A 20238-nucleotide genomic window follows, 5' to 3' on the forward strand; every position below is an offset into this window, starting at 1 on the left:
TCACTAGATACGACGGCAGAGAACGTTCTCCAGGCATTCGCCAAACATAAACCCCTTTCTCGGATACCATAGGGTATGCCATGATACATCACTCCAAATCACTCGTTTCCAGTCATCCACTGTCCAGTGCTGTTTACGCCATCTCAAGCATCGCTTAGCATTGACTGCAGAAATGTGTGGCTAATGATGAGATGCTCGACCTTGTACCCAATTCCGTTTACCTCCGTGCACACATTCATTGTGTTAGCTCGAAGGATGGTAGCACTCTGGAACTCAAGAGTCATTCCTCCCGCTAATTTCACGCTATTATTCTACAGCCACCCTCTGCAATGCTGGATGGTCGTTGTCCGTCAGTACGTGAGGTATACCTGGTCTTCCTTTAGCTGTATTTGTTCCTTAAAGTTCGATTCAAAGTATCAACACCAACAGTCGACTTGGGCAGCCTTAAAAAGAGTTGAAATGTCCCTGGTATAATCACTAGTCCAGGTTCTAAGTCAGAGGTCTCCTGAACAACCCATTATGCTCTTACTGCTTCCCTACTGACAATACCTTCCGCCTCCTTCTACATTGATGTGTTGCAGTACTCCCGTTACGGAAGGTGACTACACAATACCTTTCTTGTATTCTCATATGTTTGTCCAATTTCTGTTGGTGGCCTTTTAAGAGACGTCGAAACCTCTTCAACTGAACTGCCGAGTGTGACATTCACTATCGCAGTTGTCCCGTGTTCGATTCCCGCCGGTTGGGGGTTTTTCTGTCCGGGGACTGCGTGTTTGTGTTTTCCTCATCGTTTCATCATTCGTGATAGTCGCTAGATTCGACTGCGTAAAAAATTGGAGTGACAAAATTGGGACTTCGTACGGGCGCTGATGAGCGTGCAGTTGAGCGCCCCACAAACCGATCCTCATCGTCATCACTATCACAGTTCTTCATGATTTCTCATTACTTCACCGTCGCCGGCCGCGGTGGCCGAGCGGTTCTAGGCGCTTCAAACCGGAACCGCGCGACTGTTACGGTCGCAGGTTCGAATCCTACCTCGGGTATGGATGTGTGTGATGTCCTTAGGTTAGTTATGTTGCAGTAGTTCTAAGTTCTAGGGGACTGATGACCTCAGAAGTTAAGTCCCATAGTGCTCAGAGCCATTTGAACCATTTGAACTTCACCGGCCCCCTTCTTTCCACTTTGATTCTTCCCGGCGGTTCTCTTAAACTTCAGACTCTTATTGCTATGTTACGATCAGTGTATATTGGCTTCACAATTTGTCTTACTATACAATACCTGATCTCGGAATCTCTGTCGAACAGCGAAGTAATTCTGTAGATATCTTATCGTCTCTTCAGGCTTTTTCCAAGTGTACCTCTATCTCTCATGACATCTAGCGGTCAATTATGAATTCGAACAGCGTATTCACAAGTACTAGTTGAAATTCATTATGGAGCTCATTTGGTCTTTCTCTTCTCTCATTCCTTCTACAAAGCACATATTACACTACTGGCCATTAAAATTGCTACACCACGAAGATGACGTGCTACAGACGCGAAATTTAACCGACAGGAAGAACATGCTGTGATATGCAAGTGATTAGCTTTTCAGAGCATTCACACAAGGTTGGCGCCGGTGGTGACATCTATAACGTGCTGACATGAGGAAAGTTGCCAACCAATTTCTCACATAAACAGCAGTTGACCGCCGTTGCCTGGTGAAACGTTGTTGTGATGCCTCGTGTAAGGAGGAGAAATGCGTACCATCACATTGATAAAGGTCGGATTGTAGCCGATGGCGATTGCGGTTTATCGTATCGCGACATTGCTGCTCGCGTTGGTCGAGACCCAATGACTGTTAGCAGAATATGGGATCGTTGGGTTCAGGAGGGTAATACGGAACGCCGTGCTGGATCCCAACGGCCTCGTATCACTAGCAGTCGAGATGACAGGCATCTTATCCGCATGGCTGTAACGGATCGTGCAGCCACGTCTCCCTGAGTCAACAAATGGGGACGTTTGCAAGACAACAACCATCTGCACGAACAGTTCGACGTCGTTTGCAGCAGCATGGACTATCAGCTCGGAGACCATGGCAGCGGTTACCCTTGACGCTGCATCACAGACAGGAGCGCCTGCGATGGTGTACTCAACGACGAACCTGGGTGCACGAATGGCAAAACGTCATTTTTTCGGATGAATCCAGGTTCTGTTTATACCATCATGAACGGTCGCATCCGCGTTTGGCGACATCGCGGTGAACGCACATTGGAAGCGTGTATTCGTCATCGCCATACTGGCGTATCACCGGGCGTGATGGTATGGGATGCCATTGGTTACACGTCTCGGTCACCTCTTGTTAGCGTTGACGGCACTTTGGACAGTGGACGTTACATTTCAGATGTGTTACGGCCCGTGGCTCTACCCTTCATTCGATAACGGCGAAACCCTACATTTCAGCAGGATAATGCACGACCGTATGTTGCAGGTCCTGTACGGGCCTTTCTGGATACAGAAAATGTTCGACTGCTGCCCTGCCCAGCACATTCTCCAGATCTCTCACCAACTGAAAACGTCTGGTCAATGGTGGCCGAGCAACTGGCTCGCCACAATACGCCAGTCATTACTGTTGATGAACTGTGGTATCGTGTTGAAGCTGCATGGACAGCTGCACCTGTACACGCCATCCAAGCTCTGTTTGACTCAATGCCCAGGGGTATCAAGGCGGTTATTACGCCCAGAGGTTGTTGTTCTGGGTACTGATTTCTCAAGAACTATGCACCCAAATTGCTTGAAAATGTAATCACATGTCAGTTCTAGTATAATATATTTGTCCAATGAATACCCGTTTATCATCTGCATTTCTTCTTGGTGTAGCAATTTTAATGGCCAGTAGTGTAGTATTTACTGTAGTTTGTGTCGTAGTTTTGTAGTTGAGAGAGTAAGCCTTTGCTCGTGTTTGTGTTTCGGGAAGCGCAGCAGCTGCAGACGGAGGCGGTGGAGCAGCTGGAGCAGAAGCTGCAGCAGCTGGTGGAGGAGGCGCTGCGAGTGGCAGAGGCGCCGGCCACGCCGCCCTCGCCGTCCCACCACCTGCTCTACGACGACGCCAAGTATCGCAACAGGACGTGAGTGCAGACGGCGGCGCCGCTGCCCCCGCTACTCTTCATTTATGGATTGCTCTAAGTAAAGTTATCCGCAACCTCAAAGTTGCTCTGAACACGAGAGTGTTTTACTGAGAATGGTTATTTGCTTGTGGTATGTCTTGACTCCCTCCGACCTTCGAATAAACGTGCCCAGTCGACTGTAGGGAGAAATTGAGATATATCTGGCCTTCCTTTCTGGCCCTATCAGTTGTTTGTCAAACCCTCAACTCCCATGAATATAATTACAGGAGTTGGATAAAAATATGACACCGCGAGAAATGCATGCCTGACATAAAATGCAGTCTCTAGCCAAGCTTGCAGGTTGCGGTTCTGTATTTAACCATGAACGACCACCTGTGGAATGTCCTCAATACGTTTAAAGTGTCAGTGGTGATTAGAACACTGTTCTGTCTTGTTGCCACTGCGTATGTCGGGGATAAGTAAATTCTAACGTAGGAAAATTGATGGTGCCCGTATGGTGGGAGCTTCCGTAGCAAAGAGAGCCGAATTGTCTAGTGTTTCTTAATGGGCACCATATCGAAGATTTACTCCGCATACAGGGAAAGCGGATAAACGTGGTCCACCGTGGCACAATCGGACCGAAAGTGTGTGTTTAGCGAGAGTTAAAACGGTAATCGAGGAGGACAGAGAGTAAAAATAAGACGACGACAACTGCAAGAGTCGCTGCAGAGCTGAATGTCGCACTCTGGTAACCTGTCTGGACCAAACCAACACGAAGGGTGCTCCATAAACAGGGAACTGGAGGGCCAGCTGAAATTGCAAAATCGGCACATCAGTGATGCAAATGCGGTTAACAAGAGAACGTGCTGCCGAAGTCATAAAATCTGGACATGGAGCAAAGGAAGACACTCATATGATCGAATAAGTCTTGTTTCACACCGTTTCCACCTTCCGCTTCAGTCCGCATGCCAAGAGTGAAACACGGCGGGGGTTCGGTGATGTTCAAGGAAGTCAAATCGTGGTATTCCATGGTTACTCTGCCAGGTCTCATTATTGTCAAGGATTATGTTTCTAATTTGGCTGATCATATCCATCCCATGCTACTATGTTTGTTCAAAATGGTTCAAATGGCTCTGAGCACTATGGGACTTAACTTCTGAGGTCATCAGTCACCTAGAACTTAGAACTACTTAAACCTAACTAACCTAAGGACATTACACACATCCATGCCCGAGGCAGGATTTGAACCTGCGACCGTAGCGGTCGCACGGTTCCAGACTGTAGCGCCTAGAACCGCTCGGCCACTCCGGCCGGCTACTATGTTTGTTCCCCAATGGCGATCATGTGTATAAACACGACGCGACGTCCGTCCCCGGTAGCTGAATGTCAGCGTGACGGATTGCCAATTCTCTGGGCCCGGGTTCGATCTCCGGCTGGGTCGGGGAATTATCCCCGCCCATGGACTGGGTGTTGTGCTGTCATCATCATTCTATCATCCTCATCGATTGCAGGTCGCCGAAGTGGCGTCAAATTGAAAGACCAGCACCCGGTGAACGGTCTGCCCGACGGGAAGCCCTACCCAATCGATAAATAAAATAAACACGACACGGCCCTCTTTTACACAGCTCGCATCGCCACGATTGGTGTTGTGAGCGTGAGGATGAAGTGCCGTATCTCCCATGGCACCACCAGTCACCACATATCAGTAACATTGAGCCTTAGTGATCTGGTTTGGAGAGAAGGGTGCGTGACCCCTATACACTTCCACCTTCGTTACCTGAACGTGGCAGTACTTGGCGGGAAAGGTAGTATAAGAGTCCCTTGAAAACCATATAGAATCTGTATTTATCCATTCCGAGATGACTGGAACTGTTTTGAATGCTAACCTTTTTCCTGCAACTATTAGGCATGGTAAAGAGTTGTTTTTGATGTTTACGTATTTTTGACGATTACTGTATGTTAGTGTCGTAGTTTTGTCCAGTGTTTTAGGTCAGAACCCTCATCACGTGATGGCCAGAAAGGATTAAAAATAAGAGAATGGTAAGCATGTTGTGCTGATAGATGTGCAGCAGACCCAGTTTTCGAAATCCATTAGTATATACATACTGATGGTACCCCACTGTTCAGGTTAGTCCTTGCTCTATATATGATACCAAAGTTAGTGGACTCGTAGGTCAGAGCGGAAGGGAGGCGACAACGGTAGCGGCAGTGATTCACCTGTGAAAGCCCACCCCAATGTGAGGCAGGTGAAGACTACACAAAAACGCATACTTCACATAACTTGCATGGTACAGCTAGCAAGTCTGCAAATCGTCGCATCAACAGATTTGGTGAGAAGCAATAATTCGACAAATATAGACTTTCATAGTTTAACACTAGAGTAGCCTACCGAAAACAAATTGTCGTGTAAACAAAGGATCAAGCAAGCCGAGAGAGTCCCAACCACGTGCTGCCAGAAGAAAATCACATAAAACAAAAATGGTGTAAATATAGCGTAGCAGACAAGGTCTCTTACTGTGATGCTGACAATGTAAAACACATGTCGCGTGAAAATTGTGTGTTAGTCACTAGATAATCTGTTCACCAATCCCAAATTTTTTTTTCTCCTTCCCCAGGCATATGCTGAAGTAGTGAGGCGTCGAGAAGTAATGGTAGCTACTTATTTCATCTCCTCGTTTACTACTCGTATTGTGCGATAAGAAAAAACGGAGGAGTTCCTACAAACCCCTCAATCATACATTTTATCGAGATTTTTGCTTCGTTGGCCTCTTCCGACATACATTTAATATCACTGCACGCGACCACAGATTGCACATAGACTGCATTGTAATGCTTTGGAGTAAAGGCGCAGCAATAGATTGCAAAGAGGGAGCTGTGATTGCTAAGGTGCCACGCCACAAAAAACGTATTTCGTCTAGAAAAGATAAACCGATTTTAGTCACAGTTGTGCAAACTGTTGTAACTATTTTTTTTTACGCCAATCCAAGAAAACAGCAATAAACATTTGGTACTTCAAATTTGAGCAATGTTAATTACTGTGTCCGAATTATGACCCTATGTAGAGCTTGACCTCAGGTGTTCCGTCTCAAAATAAATTCAGTAAAGTACATTGCGAATTCAGGTGCTAATAGAACACAGACAAAAATTTCAACTAACGAAAGTTCTAAAATATTTGACTGGTAGTGTTTTCAGTTAGGAATAGTACTTGGCACCCAGTGAGTTTTAATTTGTTAAGACATGGTAAAAGCCTTTGAGACGTCTCTGGCTATAATTATACTCAATAAACGTGTGGGAGCAAATACAAATTTTTGTATAAACTGTCGCTGGTACGGACAATAACCCACCGTTCTCATCATTTTTGAATAAATAACAATAAAATGAGAAATTATTGAATATTAACGTCCTTATTTATGAAAACCTTCATCGTGAACTGTGAAATTTAGAGGTTGGAATGCCAATAGTTAGTGCACTTTAATGTATTGTCAGAATGGAATGTTAAAAACAGTAAACTAGTCAGTAATTAATACTGTTTCTACAATTGAATGTTATATCTCTCATACTTAGTCGTTTTCAAGCTTGGTAGGCCTACTAGCTTTTAGATTACCCAAGCACTGATGCCTACCAAATGAACTGTGAAATTTAGAGGTTGAAATGCCAATAGTTAGTGCACTTTAATATATTGTCAGAATGGAATGTTACAAACAAAAAAATGGCTCTGAGCACTATGGGACTCCACTGCTGAGGTCATTAGTCCCCTAGAACTTAGAACTAGTTAAACCTAACTAATCTAAGGACATCACAAATATCCATGCCCGAGGCAGGATTCGAACCTGCGACCGTAGCGGTCTTGCGGCTCCAGACTGCAGCGCCTTTAACCGCACGGCCACTTCGGCCGGCAATGTTACAAACAGTAAACTAGTCGGTAATTACTACTGTTTCTACAACTGAATGTTATATCTCTCATACTTAGTCGTTTTCAAGCTTGGTAGGCCTACTAGCTTTTAGATTACGCAAGCACTGATGCCTACCAAATGTAGGATATTATAAAAAAGTATGAACAGGCTATCTTCTTGCTCCAGCTTTCACTGAGAACTCTTTGGTCACCTGAACATCATCTGCTTCATACTTATTTTCATTGTAACATGTCACAATGTCGAGCTTTGACTTTGTGTCATTTCCAATTTGTGAGGAACTGTGAATTATTACGTTCTTTCTAAGCTTTACTTGACACTCTGAGGATCGTATCGCCATTTTTGAAAACTTAAGTCTTGTATAGGTCGTCGCGAGGTTCTTTCATGCAGTTAGGCACTTCCTTTCTAATTTTGTTTTTTGTATCAAGCAAGCTTGTTCGGTTTGTTTTCAAATGTCGTGCTAGTGAAAGTGAGGTGAAGAATCTGTCACACGTAACATTCCTTCCGTTATCTACGTCTAACATACAACTTTTTTCACTACAGTCACTAACACGTTCACATCTAGGATGAGTTTATATTTTTCGAATCTTTATCGACAGCCATTAATTATTTCTGCCCATATTTGTCAGATTTAGAAGCCACGAATTAACTGAACCGACATCTAGCACTAGACAGGCTCAACTACTCATCGACACAAATATATGGACTAAGAATATAAATGATTTGACAGTTTGCTATGAATCCATCCCATGCGTCCGACAAGAGAGCAAACTTGCCACCTTCTTAGTCGCTCCGATAGTGTTGAATTTTCAGCTGAACAAATTCATGGTTTACTCTTTACGTGATATCCATAACTGTTAAATTGTTTCATGATGAATCCATCAGTTGTACTTGACAAAATCTTTATTTGGATAAAATTGTACACACATCTTAGGTTTTGATTATGTAAATCCCGTCTTCAGGCGCTTAAAAAAAAAACACTAAGGGATTCATTATAAAATTAATAAACATTAAAAGGGCCCATACAAATGTGGACATAAGGTCATCCATTGATTGTGTACGAGAAAGTCGTACCAGTCTTCTAAAAAATTCAGCAAATTTATCTAATAGCGCGCGAGATGCTGTGCAGGTGAGACGTGAAAAGTTTCTGAGCCAACCAGTACCACACCAGGTAAAAGGGGCCTAACCAAAAAATCTTGACTGTAACAGAAAATAAGCACATATTGTACCTAAATGCGAACGAGCAGTCATGTGGCATGGGCTTAATAAATTAAAATGAAGGCATGAAAGCGGTAAAATGCCAATTTGTGAACCTGAAAAGTAGCTTATCATGTAAGTCACCAGCCGACTGCACGTACCGGTACGTCAGTGTGTGGCCGCCACCGAAGGAATCATAGCGAAAAAGCCGTTTCCTCCCAAACGTCAGCCGCCACTAATAGCACTAAAAACTCCTTATTTATGCGTGGCATTAGTTACACTGTCCGTCCCCGGTAGCTGAGTGTTCAGCGCGACAGAATGTCAATCCTAAGGGCCCAGGTTCGATTCCTGGCTGGGTCGGAGATTTTCTCCGCTCAGGGACTGGGTGTTGTGTTGTCCTTATCATCATCACATCCCCATCAACGCGCAAGTCGCCGAAGTGGCATCAAATTGAAAGACTTGCACCCGCTGAACGATCTACCCGACGGGAGGCCCTAGTCACATGACATTTTTATTAGCTACGATAAGCCTGCTGTATAGCAAACAACAAAAGCAAGCCAGGCAACATACAACGCAATTGTCAAGAAATAAAATTAGTAAAACCATAGCACAAATATAAAATAAATAAAACCACAACATAGAATGTAAAAGGGGCCAAACCGACAGACCACAAATTAAATACAATAGTGGAAGATATTTTAATATACAGAGGACGTCATATTAAGAATGCAAGGCTAAGAATGCAGATAGCGCAATACAACATATAGGGTAACCTACATAACAATGGCGCGTAAAATCTTCAGTAACGGAGAAGCCAGCGTGACTAGTAAACTTCAAAAAATACTAAAGGTTTTAACTTAGGAACAATATAGACTACCGGCCATTAAAATTGCTACACCACGAAGATGACGTGCTACAGACGCGAAATTTAACCGACAGGAAGAACATGCTGTGATATGCAAATGATTAGCTTTTCAGAGCATTCACACAAAGTTGGCGCCAGTGGCGACACCTACAACGTGGTGACATGAGGAAAGTTTCCAACCGATTTCTCATACACAAACAGCAGTTGACCGGCGCTGCCTGGTGAAACGTTGTTGTGATGCCTCGTGTAAGGAGGAGAAATGCGTACCATCACGTTTCCGACTTTGATAAAGGTCGGATTGTAGCCTATCGCGATTGCGGTTTATCGTATCGCGACATCCATGACTGTTAGCAGAATATGGAGTCGGTGGGTTCAGGAGGGTAATACGGAACGCCGTGCTGGATCCCAACGGCCTCGTATCACTAGCAGTAGAGATGACGGGCATCTTATCCGCATGGCTGTAACGGATCGTGCAGCCATCACTGAGTCAACAGATGGGGACGTTTGCAAGACAACAACCATCTACCAACTGAAAACGTCTGGTCAATGGTGATCGAGCAACTGGCTAGTCAGAATACGCCAGTCACTACTCTTGATGAACTGTGGTATCGTGTTGAGGCTGCATGGGCAGCTGTACCTGTACACCCCATCCAAGCTCTGTTTGACTCAATGCCCAGGCGTATCAAGGCCGTTATTACGGCCAGAGGTGGTTGTTCTGGGTACTGATTTCTCAGGATCTATGCACCCAAATTGCGTGAAAACGTAATCACATGTCAGTTCTAGTATAATATATTTGTCCAATGAATACCCGTTTATCATCTGCATTTCTTCTTGGTGCAGCAATTTTAATGGCCGGTAGTGTATTACGTAAACCCAGTAAAAGAAAAACTGAACTAGTTATGAAAAGATTACACGGCACCTCACAGTTGACATGACACGCAGCCTCTAAGATCATGGGACGAGACGTTACTGACACAACTTACGCGAAGATGAGCAAATACGACTACCTGTTGTAATGGAGACCGCTGTAGACACTACAAACATTGCAAATAGTTGCTGAGCATCCCTTTATGTTTCAGGTGTTTGAGATCTGTACTTATTGTCCGTACAGTAAAGATGGTATTTACGGTGTGAAATGCCCACAGTGTGATTGTACATCTATCGGGCAGGCGCGGAGAAGTTTTCAAACTAGGTTTAGAGAACATGCTGCCACTCGTAATCTCAAGTCAGGTTTAGCGTGGTATTAACCATGCAATATTTACAGCTTGCATCAACGATCTGGTCCGTAACATTTTGGAACAGTTATAAGTCATGAAGTATACCGGGTGCAAGTCTTTCGACTTGACGACTCTTCGGCGACTTGTGCGTCTATGGGGAGGAAATGATGATGATTAGGACAACATAACAGCCAGTCCCTGAGCGGAGAACATCTCCGACCCGGGAATCGAACTCTTACCCTTAGGATTGACATCCTGTCGCGCTGACCACTCAGCTACCGAAGGCGGACAGGGCCACGTTTGCGTAGTGGGAGAGTGATTGACTCAGAGACCCTTTTCGTGCCTTAACTGCACGACATCTCGCATGCTGTTTGATAAATTTGCTGGATTTTTTACCGACTTGGTACTACTTACTCACATGCAATCAAGGTATCATCTGATTTTCACATTTGTACGGACCCTTTGAATGTTAATTAATTTTATGAAGGATCTCTCTTAGTTTCCCTTGTTTCTTGTAACGCCTGAAGATGTCATTTACATCCTGAAGCCCAGGTTGTGTGTACTATTTGTACTTTACGTGTTTGTTGGCAAGCTAATCGGCTACATAGAACTGGCACAAGAGGAGCTGAATTTGTTGCATGTCTGAACGCTAGCACGCTCAGGTCTCAGGGCTACTAATAGGTTGTAGTTTCCCCTCGCTTTCAGTCGTTCGCAGTAGTACCAGAGCAAGGCCATGTTGCCCTATATTACAAAGCTACAAAGTCATCCAGACTGTTGCCCCAGCAACTACTGAAAGGCCTGCTGGCTCTTTCCAGGAACCACACGTTTGTCTGGCTTCACAACTGACACCCCTCCGTTGTCGCTGGCCTACGGAACGGCTATCTGTATCGTCGCGGAACGCAAGCATCCCCACCAACGCCAAAGTCCATGGTTCATGGTGGGGTAGTAAGGCCTTCTAATATCATAGTGCTGGTTATCTAGTAGTTCTTATTGTTGCAGTATATGCAATCGTAGTCGTAATTGTAATAGCGCTAATAATTAATACAAGGTGATAGAGATAATAGTCAAATAATAAGAGACTGAACAGAACGAAAACCTGTGAGAGCAAAAAAAAAAACCCGATGTAGGGTGAAAAGACATTCCAGAGGAAAACTGCATGGTACAGGGTGACAATTACTGAATTATATGAAAAAATATAAATTAGTTTTAAACTATGGGGTGTACACTTTTGTTCACCACGTAAACGACACTACAGATATTCGGATTTAGGTTATGACATGTTCGATGTATCTGCCATCATTGGCGGTGATCTGACGCAGACGAATAGTGAAATTCTGCATGACCCGCTGAAGTGTCGGAATATCGATGCTGTTGACGACCTCCTGAATGGCTTTTTTTCAGCTGAGCGATGGTTTTGAATTACTGCTGTATACCTTGTCTTTAATGTAGCCTTACAAAAAGGAGTCGCATGTGCTCAGGTCCGGAGAACATGGCGGCCAATCGAGGCCCATGGCAGTGGCCTCTGGATACCCCAGAGCCAGAATGCGGTCCCCAAAGTGCTCTTCCAGGACATCAAACACGCTCCTGCTTCGATGGGGTAGAGCCCCGTCTTTCATGAACATGTTCTTGACGAAATCAGGGTCATTTTGAACAACAGGGATGGGATCATGAAATCATGCACCGTTAAATAGTCACCGTGACATCAAGGACTATTGCATGACTGGACATTGCACACCACACACTCACCCGTTGGGGATGAAGGAGAATTCTCGATCGTGAAATGCAGAGTCCCAGTCGCCCAAATGCGCCAGTTTTGCTTATTGACGAACCCATCCAAATGAAAGTGGGCCTCGTCGCTAAACTAAGCCATACACCGTACTCTAATTCCCATCATGTCCCACGGCCAACCGTGGAGTTTGGACGTCCTAACGCAAACCGTCAGAAGTTGTGACGATTTTATTTCATGTAGTTCAATAATTGTCACCCTGTAGATTGACCTACAGGTAGTGATAATAATAGCAGAAATAAAGTCACAAAGAAATCGTAATATGATACTGTTAACTTAGTTCAAGATTCAGTACAGTGAAAGAAAGAATCTGCAGCGATTATCACGGTTTTTATATAAAAGTATCCAGAATGTTCACCCTGTAGCAGAGTCCACACTGAATTGAAACTTGCTGGCAGTTTAAAACCGTGTACCATTTCGGGACTCGAACCCCGGACCTTTGCCTTTAGCAGGTAAGTGCTCCACTGACTGAGCTTTCCAAGTGCGACTCACAGGTCTACGAGGTTTGTTCAGAAAGTAAGTTCCGATTGGTCTCGAAATGGAAACCACAGCGGAAATCACAAATGTTTCTTCCGCGAGAGTCAGCTTTACCTTCCAGCTGCTTCTCTGCAAGGACGCTGTCCGACCTAGACCTCTGTCGTATCGTTGTACTAATTTTCCAATACCCTTGTCATAGAAGGCAACCACATGAGTTTTTTGCCAATTCTCTAAGCTGGTCTGCAGCTCATTGTTTGTGTCAAAATGTCGTCTTCATAGCCAGCGGTTCATGTGGGCAGACATAAAAATCAGAGGGAGCAAAATGGCTCTGAGCACTATAGGACTTAACATCTGAGGTCATCAGTCCCCTAGAACTTAGAACTACTTAAACCTAACTAACCTAAGGACATCACACGCATCCATGCCCGAGGCAGGATTCGAACCTGCGACCGTGGCAGTCGCACGGTTCCGGACTGTAGCGCCTAGAACCGCTCGGCCACCGCGGCCGGTTCAGAGGGAGCCAAGTCCAGGCTATATGGTGGATGATCAAGCACTTCCCATCGGAAACTCTGCAGTAGCGTCTTCATCGCCCCAGCATTATGCTGCCACGTATTGCCATGAATAAGTAAATGCATGGCAGGTACGTTATGTGGGGTTGCGGGAAACAGTTTTCTAGGCATCTTTACGTACTCACTGTACGCTCACAATTGCAAAGAGCAACTTGACGCGATCGACGGGCATACGAGAGCCACTGTCCAACGCATCTGTGCAAAGCTTCATCGGATTTTCGCTGTGATTTCCATTTCGCGATAGATTGGAAATTATTTTCTGCATACCCCTCGTGTTTCTCTCTCCTCCCTTTCAAACTAGTGGAAGTGAAGCTGTGAGGGCCAGGGAAGGGGAGAAATGAGTAGCCCATGGATAGCTCAGAAAGTAAGAGCATTGCCCGCGAAACAAAAGGTCCCGGGCTCGAGTACCGGCCCAGTAAACATTTTTAATCTACTTACGAGTTTTATATTACATAATTTTACCTGTATGGTCCATTGCAGTTAGCATGATAGTGGATTAGGATGAATGAACCAATGAGTCCTTGGACAGGGTTTTGAAGTGCTGAATTTTTTCGCAGACACCAGCCCAGCTCGGGAGCCCTGCCGGAGAAGCAGTTCCTGGCGAGGGAGTCGCTGTTGACGGACCTGATGAAGATCAAGCACTTCCACACCGTCTACAACATCTTCGTGGCCATGTTGCTCATCCTGTTCCTGCACACCGCCGTCTACGACCTAGTCGCTGATGGCCAGTAAGTTGCGTATTGTTACTGCATCAGTAATAACAATGATAGCATGACGACGACGAATCGAATTAAAAACAGTAAATGCTGCAGTTCTCGATACACAACAAAATATATTCTTCTGAATATGTCATTAACATCAGATATAACTACACGCAAGTAGTTCGCTGCTATACACATATGTTCTTTTTTTTCGAAACGCTCGTTATTCCCCATGTAAAAAGGATTTTGAGAGACAGGGGAGTGAGACAGGGTTGTAGCCTATCCCCAATGTTATTCAATCTGTATATTGAGCAAGCAGTAAAGCACACAAAAGAAAACTTAGGAGGAGGAATTAAAATTCATGGTGAAGAAATAAAAACTTTGAGGTTTGTCGATGACGTAATTCTGTCAGAGACAGCAAGGGACCTGGAAGAGCAGTTGAACGGAATGGGCAGTGTCTTGAAGGGAGGATATAATATGAACACCAACAAAAGCAAAACGAGGATAATGGGATGTAGTCGAATTAAGTCGGGTGATGATGAGGGAATTAGATAAGGAAATGAGACAGTAGTAGTTTTGCTGTTTGGGGAACAAAATAACTGATAATGGTCGCAGTAGAGAGGATGTCAAATGTAGACTGGCAATGGCAAGGAAAGCGTTTCTGAAGAAGATAAATTTGTTAACATAGAGTATAGATCTTTCTTACTATTCCACTACCAATGTACAGTTTTGTTACATCACCGAGAGTGTTGTTGCTAAACTCCATGTTTTACTTGGCTCACATTTAAGTAGCTTACATTATTGACCAGTTTCATTCGTCACTTTATAGCGGTGGGTCTCTGGCAGATTTAACGTTTCCTTTTTACTCTGTGGATTTACAATCTGCATACACAGCTACTTCATAGTTTAGAGTGTTACGTGGAATGTCATTCACATAAATCAGAAACAGAAGAGGGCCCAATACCGAATCCCGTGGCACACCGTATTTAGTATTCGTAATTTTATGCTTGTGAACACCAATCGCAGTTCTAAGCAGTACATACTGCTTTCGGTTCCTCAGGTAGAAATTCAGTAGCTCGTAAGCAATACCTCTTATGGTTATGTTACATGTACTGTACTATGTAATAGGTGAGTGACAATCAATGTGGACACTGCTTCACTGTTTAAAACAGTTAGAAATACCTAAATAAAATTTCCGAAAAGGATTTCTACTGAAACGGAATATTATTTTTCTATATAGTTATCACTAGCAACCATTCTCCACCGTGAGACTGAAATAACCTCTCTAGGCTACAACTGAACAAAGCTCCGGGGCCCGATGAAATCCCCTATCAGATTATATACCTAATTTGCTGTTGCGTTATCCTCTCTTTTAAACTTAATCAACCGTAGATACCTCAAGCAAAAAAACTATGCTAAATAGTTGGAAGGAATCACAGGCCACACCCATCTACAAGAAGGGTGGTAGAAGTGATCATCAGAACTCCATCCAGTATCCTACACTTCCATTTGTTATTGAATCTTAGTACACCTTTTGAGTTCAAGGGTAATGAGGTATCTCGAAAATAACAACTCAATTCCAGTCAGTATGGATTCCGAAAAAATCGATCATGTGAAACACATGTCATATTTTCCTCATATGACAGCCTGAGAACCATGGATCAAGGCAATCAAGTACTTGATTCAGTACCACACCTATATCTCCAATCAAAAGTAAGTACGGTCGTATAGGGTATCAGCGGAATTAGTTAATGGGTTGAGGGTTACTTGGTAGGGAGGACGAAGCAATGTTATTTTGGACGGAGAGTCGCTGACGTAATTAATTCCAAGTGTACTCTAGGCAAGTGTTAATCACCTTGCAGACAATATTAATAGTAATCTTAGAATTTTCGTAGATGATGTAGCGATATATAATAAAGTACCATCTGAAAACAGCTAAACAGATATTCAGTCGGATCTTCATAAGATTTGGAAATGGTATAAAGATTGGCAACTTGATTTAAGTATTCAGAAATGTAAAATTGTGCACTTCACAGAACGAGGAAACATAGTATCCTAAGATGACAGTATCAGTGAGTCACAACTGGGTTCTTCCAACTCATACAAATACCTCGGTGTAAGACTTCGTAGCGACGTAAAATGAAACGACCACATAGGGTCAGTCGTAGATGAAGTAGGTGGCGGACTGCATTACATTGACACAACAGTTAGGAAATACAATGAGTATACAAAGGTGATTGCTTACAAATTAGCTGTGCAATCCATCGTAGAATATTGCTCAAGTGAGTGAGATATGGACTAAATTGCACTAACAATGGATATTGAACGTATACAGAGACGGGCAGCAGAAATGGTCACAGGTTTGACCCGTGAGAGAATAGCGGTGTTGCTAAAGCAACTGAACTAGCACACTCTTGAAGATAGCTTGCGTTTCTCTCTAGAAAGCCTGCTTACGAAGTTTCAAGAACCATCTGTAAAAGGCGAATATAGGAGTATACTAAATGTGCTTATGTATCGCTCCCTTAAAATAGTGAGGGCAATATTAGATTCATTACTGCACAGGAGGAGGTATTTAATCCATCTCTCTTCCCGCTCTCCAAATGTGAATGGAAGGGGAAGAAGCCTTGTAATTTGTACAATGGGACGTACCTTCTTCCGTGCAATTCAGTGGTTGGAAATGGATGAAGACGTAGACGTAGATGTAGATTTCTGAAGGGAAAGACATACTTCATTTATAAACATTTTAGTTGAGTATCTCTTACAGGTTAGGATTATTTCTTTCAGTAATACGTCCATCTGCAGCAACGGTATTTTGTTAACCTGTATTAGTCCAACTCAAAACAAGGCTGCAGCTCGGAAACAGGTTAATAAAATGTTGTGATTGACAATGGTGTATAACCAACAAAAATATTCCGAAGGTGCACTTTCTTTTAACGGCATTAAAGTGCTCTTGAAAGATAAGAACAACAGAATAATGCTTGTATGGGTTTGTAGTTAAATCTCCCACACAAGTACACTAAATATGAGACCTAAGCCTGCCGACAGACAACATTTACAACACAGCTGAGTGAAGTTTGCATTGCGATGAAAGTGGAAATGCACTTTGGTATTTTTTTTTTAACTTTAACTACATCGCTCGCTCAAATCTTTCTTCCAGACATAAGACTTTACATATACATACTTACATACGTACTCTCCCTTTTATATTTAAGGCCGTTAAAAAAGTTCTTTTTGCTGGTAAATAGAACAGAAGTTTGCTGCCTGCATGGGAGCGTAAACGGCAGTTTTGGTTACGTCAACTTGTCGGCTGAGTGGGTTGAACTTTAATGGTTCTTGTAGACATTTCAGAGCATGTTTACGGAGAGGATACCGATGAGAGTTTAGTAATATCTTTCGGAGGCTGATTGTACAGACCATCTCTAACAGATGTCTGAGAATCGATTGCATTGTAAACTGAACAATATAAAAAAAGAATTTTTATGAAACAATATATACTGCAATAGTCCCTTGTCAATAATATTTTAACCACAGAACGCGTTTCGGCAGCATGCTGCCATAATCAGGTGCATTTACAATTACTTTTACTGTGTAATTAGTACGAAGTGACGTTTGTTTCCTATGATTTGTGTGCAAGTGAGGTTGTGTGTCGAAGAAGACGCCTGTTATACTGTGTTAATTCAGTGATAGGTATGATTAACTCATTTTGTTAATACTTTTACTTAAATTTTTGTTGATTATTTCGTTGTCTGGCACACACAGACAGTAAAAAGTACACCACAACTTAACACATTCACAATCATTTGTTTACATCAGTCCAAAGAGTCGTCAAAGCTACGATAAACTCGTTTATATTGCTAAAACTTTAATATACTGTGAAGAGCAAACATTTACATCTAGATGTATTTACGTCATGGAAAATATTAGGTGAGGGGTTTGTAAAAACAATTTTTTCAATGAAATAGGCATTCGACATTTGAGAAGTTTTTTAAAGAACTTAATATTTATTTTCAAGTTTATAATTCAGTAACATGTCTCCATGTACTATGCCATTAATGAATATTTCCAATTCTTCCTATAAGTCCTTTTGGTGTCCCTTCTCCATTTCACTAATACAGCCTTCACAACACAGCAACAGACACAAGGACACAATGTTAACACACACACAGATAAACACTCACAGTAAGGCATTTATAAAGTAGTATGTAGTACCTGCAAAGCCCTATATGTATGCCAAACTGGGCGAGACTTGAAAAAAGATAGAATGAATATAGAAATGCCTACTACACTAACAACTACAAAAAACCAGCAATAGTCTCCCACATACAAAGTACAGACCATTTATTCCATGAGTTTGGACATGATTTTCATATGACATGAAACGGACAAGGGACGCCAAGTGACATCAGCAATTGGAAATCTCACTCATGGCGCAGTAAATGGAGATGTCACTAAACGATAAAGTTGAAAGTAATATTTCTAAGTTCTTTAAAAACTTCTCCAATGATGAATTCTTATTTCATTGAAAAAATTGTGTTTACAAACAGTAACCTAATATTTGCCATGAGATAAATACATCTAGATATAAATGTTTGCTCTTCACAGTATATTACACTTTTAGCAACAGGAACTAGAGTATCTCACCTTCTAAGACTCTTTGGATTGATGTAAGGAAATTATTATGAAAGTGTTAAGTTTCTTACTTGAATGAAATTTTTCACTCTACAGCGGAGTGTGCGCTGATATGAAACTTCTTGGCAGATTAAAACTGTGTGCCGGACCGAGAATCGAACTCAGGACCTTTGCCTTTCGCGGGCAAGTGCTCTCCCACTGAGCTACCCAAGCACGACTCACGCCCCGTCCTCACAGCTTTAATTCCGCCAATACCTCGTTTGCTACCTTCCAAACTTCACATAAGCTCTCCTGCGAACCTTGCAGAACTAGCACTCCTGGAAGAAAGGATTTGCGCAGACATGGCTTAGCCACAGCCTGGGGGATGTTTCTAGAATGAAATTTTTCACTCTACAGAGGCGTGTGCGCTGATATGAAGCTAGAAACATCCCCAGGTTGTGGCTAAGCCATGTCTCCGCAATATCCTTTCTTCCAGGAGTGTTAGTTCTGCAATGTTCGCAGGAGAGCTTCTGCGAAGTTTGGAAGATAGGAGACGAGGTAATGGCGGAATTAAAGCTGTGAGGACGGGGCGCGAGTCGTGTAGATTAGATTAGATTAATACTAGTTCCATGGATCATGAATACGATATTTCGTAATGATGTGGAACGAGTCGAATTTTCCAATACATGACATAATTAGGTTAATTTAACAACATACTTAAGTTAATATAACAACTTTATTTTTTTTGTTTTTCTTTATTTTTATTTTTATTTTTTTATTTTTTTAATATTTTTGTTTGGGTTTTTTTTTCTTTTTTTTCTTAATTTATATCTAAAAATTCCTCTATGGAGTAGAAGGAGTTGTCATTCAGAAATTTTTTTAATTTCTTCTTAAATACTTGTTGGTTATCTGTCAGACTTTTGATACTATTTGGTAAGTGACCAAAGACTTTAGTGCCATTATAATTCACCCCTTTCTGTGCCAAAGTTAGATTTAATCTTGAATAGTGAAGATCGTCCTTTCTCCTAGTATTGTAGTTATGCACACTGCTATTACTTTTGAATTGGGTTTGGTTGTTAATAACAAATTTCATAAGAGAGTATATATACTGAGAAGCTACTGTGAATATCCCTAGATCCTTAAATAAATGTCTGCAGGATGATCTTGGGTGGACTCCAGCTATTATTCTGATTACACGCTTTTGTGCAATAAATACTTTATTCCTCAGTGATGAATTACCCCAAAATATGATGCCATATGAAAGCAATGAGTGAAAATAGGCGTAGTAAGCTAATTTACTAAGATGTTTATCACCAAAATTTGCAATGACCCTTATTGCACAAGTAGCTGAACTCAAACGTTTCAGCAGATCATCAATGTGTTTCTTCCAATTTAATCTCTCATCAATGGACATACCTAAAAATTTGGAATATTCTACCTTAGCTATATGCTTCTGATTAAGGTCTATATTTATTAATGGCATCATTCCATTCACTGTATGGAACTGTATGTACTGTGTCTTATCAAAATTCAGTGAGAGTCCGTTTACAAGGAACCACTTAGTAATTTTCTGAAAGACAGTATTGACAATTTCATCAGTTAATTCTTGTTTCTCAGGTGTGATTACTATACTTGTATCATCAGCAAAGAGAACTAACTTTGCCTCTTCATAAATATAGAATGGCAAGTCATTAATATATAATAAGAACAACAAAGGACCCAAGACTGACCCTTGTGGAACCCCATTCTTGATAGTTCCCAGTTTGAGGAATGTGCTGATCTTTGCATGTTACGAGAACTACTTATTTCAACTTTCTGCGCT

The 20238-nt window shown here is 42.4% G+C and overlaps 1 protein-coding gene across 1 annotated transcript in view; it reads left to right on the forward strand.

Moving 5' to 3' along the window:
- Positions 1–20238, forward strand: part of LOC126458282 (sterol O-acyltransferase 2-like) — a 163536-nt gene that overhangs the window by 61435 nt on the left and 81863 nt on the right. The window contains exons 3-4 of the mRNA XM_050095213.1: positions 2961–3106; positions 13665–13835. Of these exons, the coding sequence (XP_049951170.1) occupies positions 2961–3106; positions 13665–13835 (317 nt within the window). The remainder of the gene's footprint in view (positions 1–2960; positions 3107–13664; positions 13836–20238) is intronic.

Source organism: Schistocerca serialis, chromosome 2 (assembly GCF_023864345.2).
Source record: "Schistocerca serialis cubense isolate TAMUIC-IGC-003099 chromosome 2, iqSchSeri2.2, whole genome shotgun sequence".
Classification (NCBI taxonomy): domain Eukaryota; kingdom Metazoa; phylum Arthropoda; class Insecta; order Orthoptera; family Acrididae; genus Schistocerca; species Schistocerca serialis.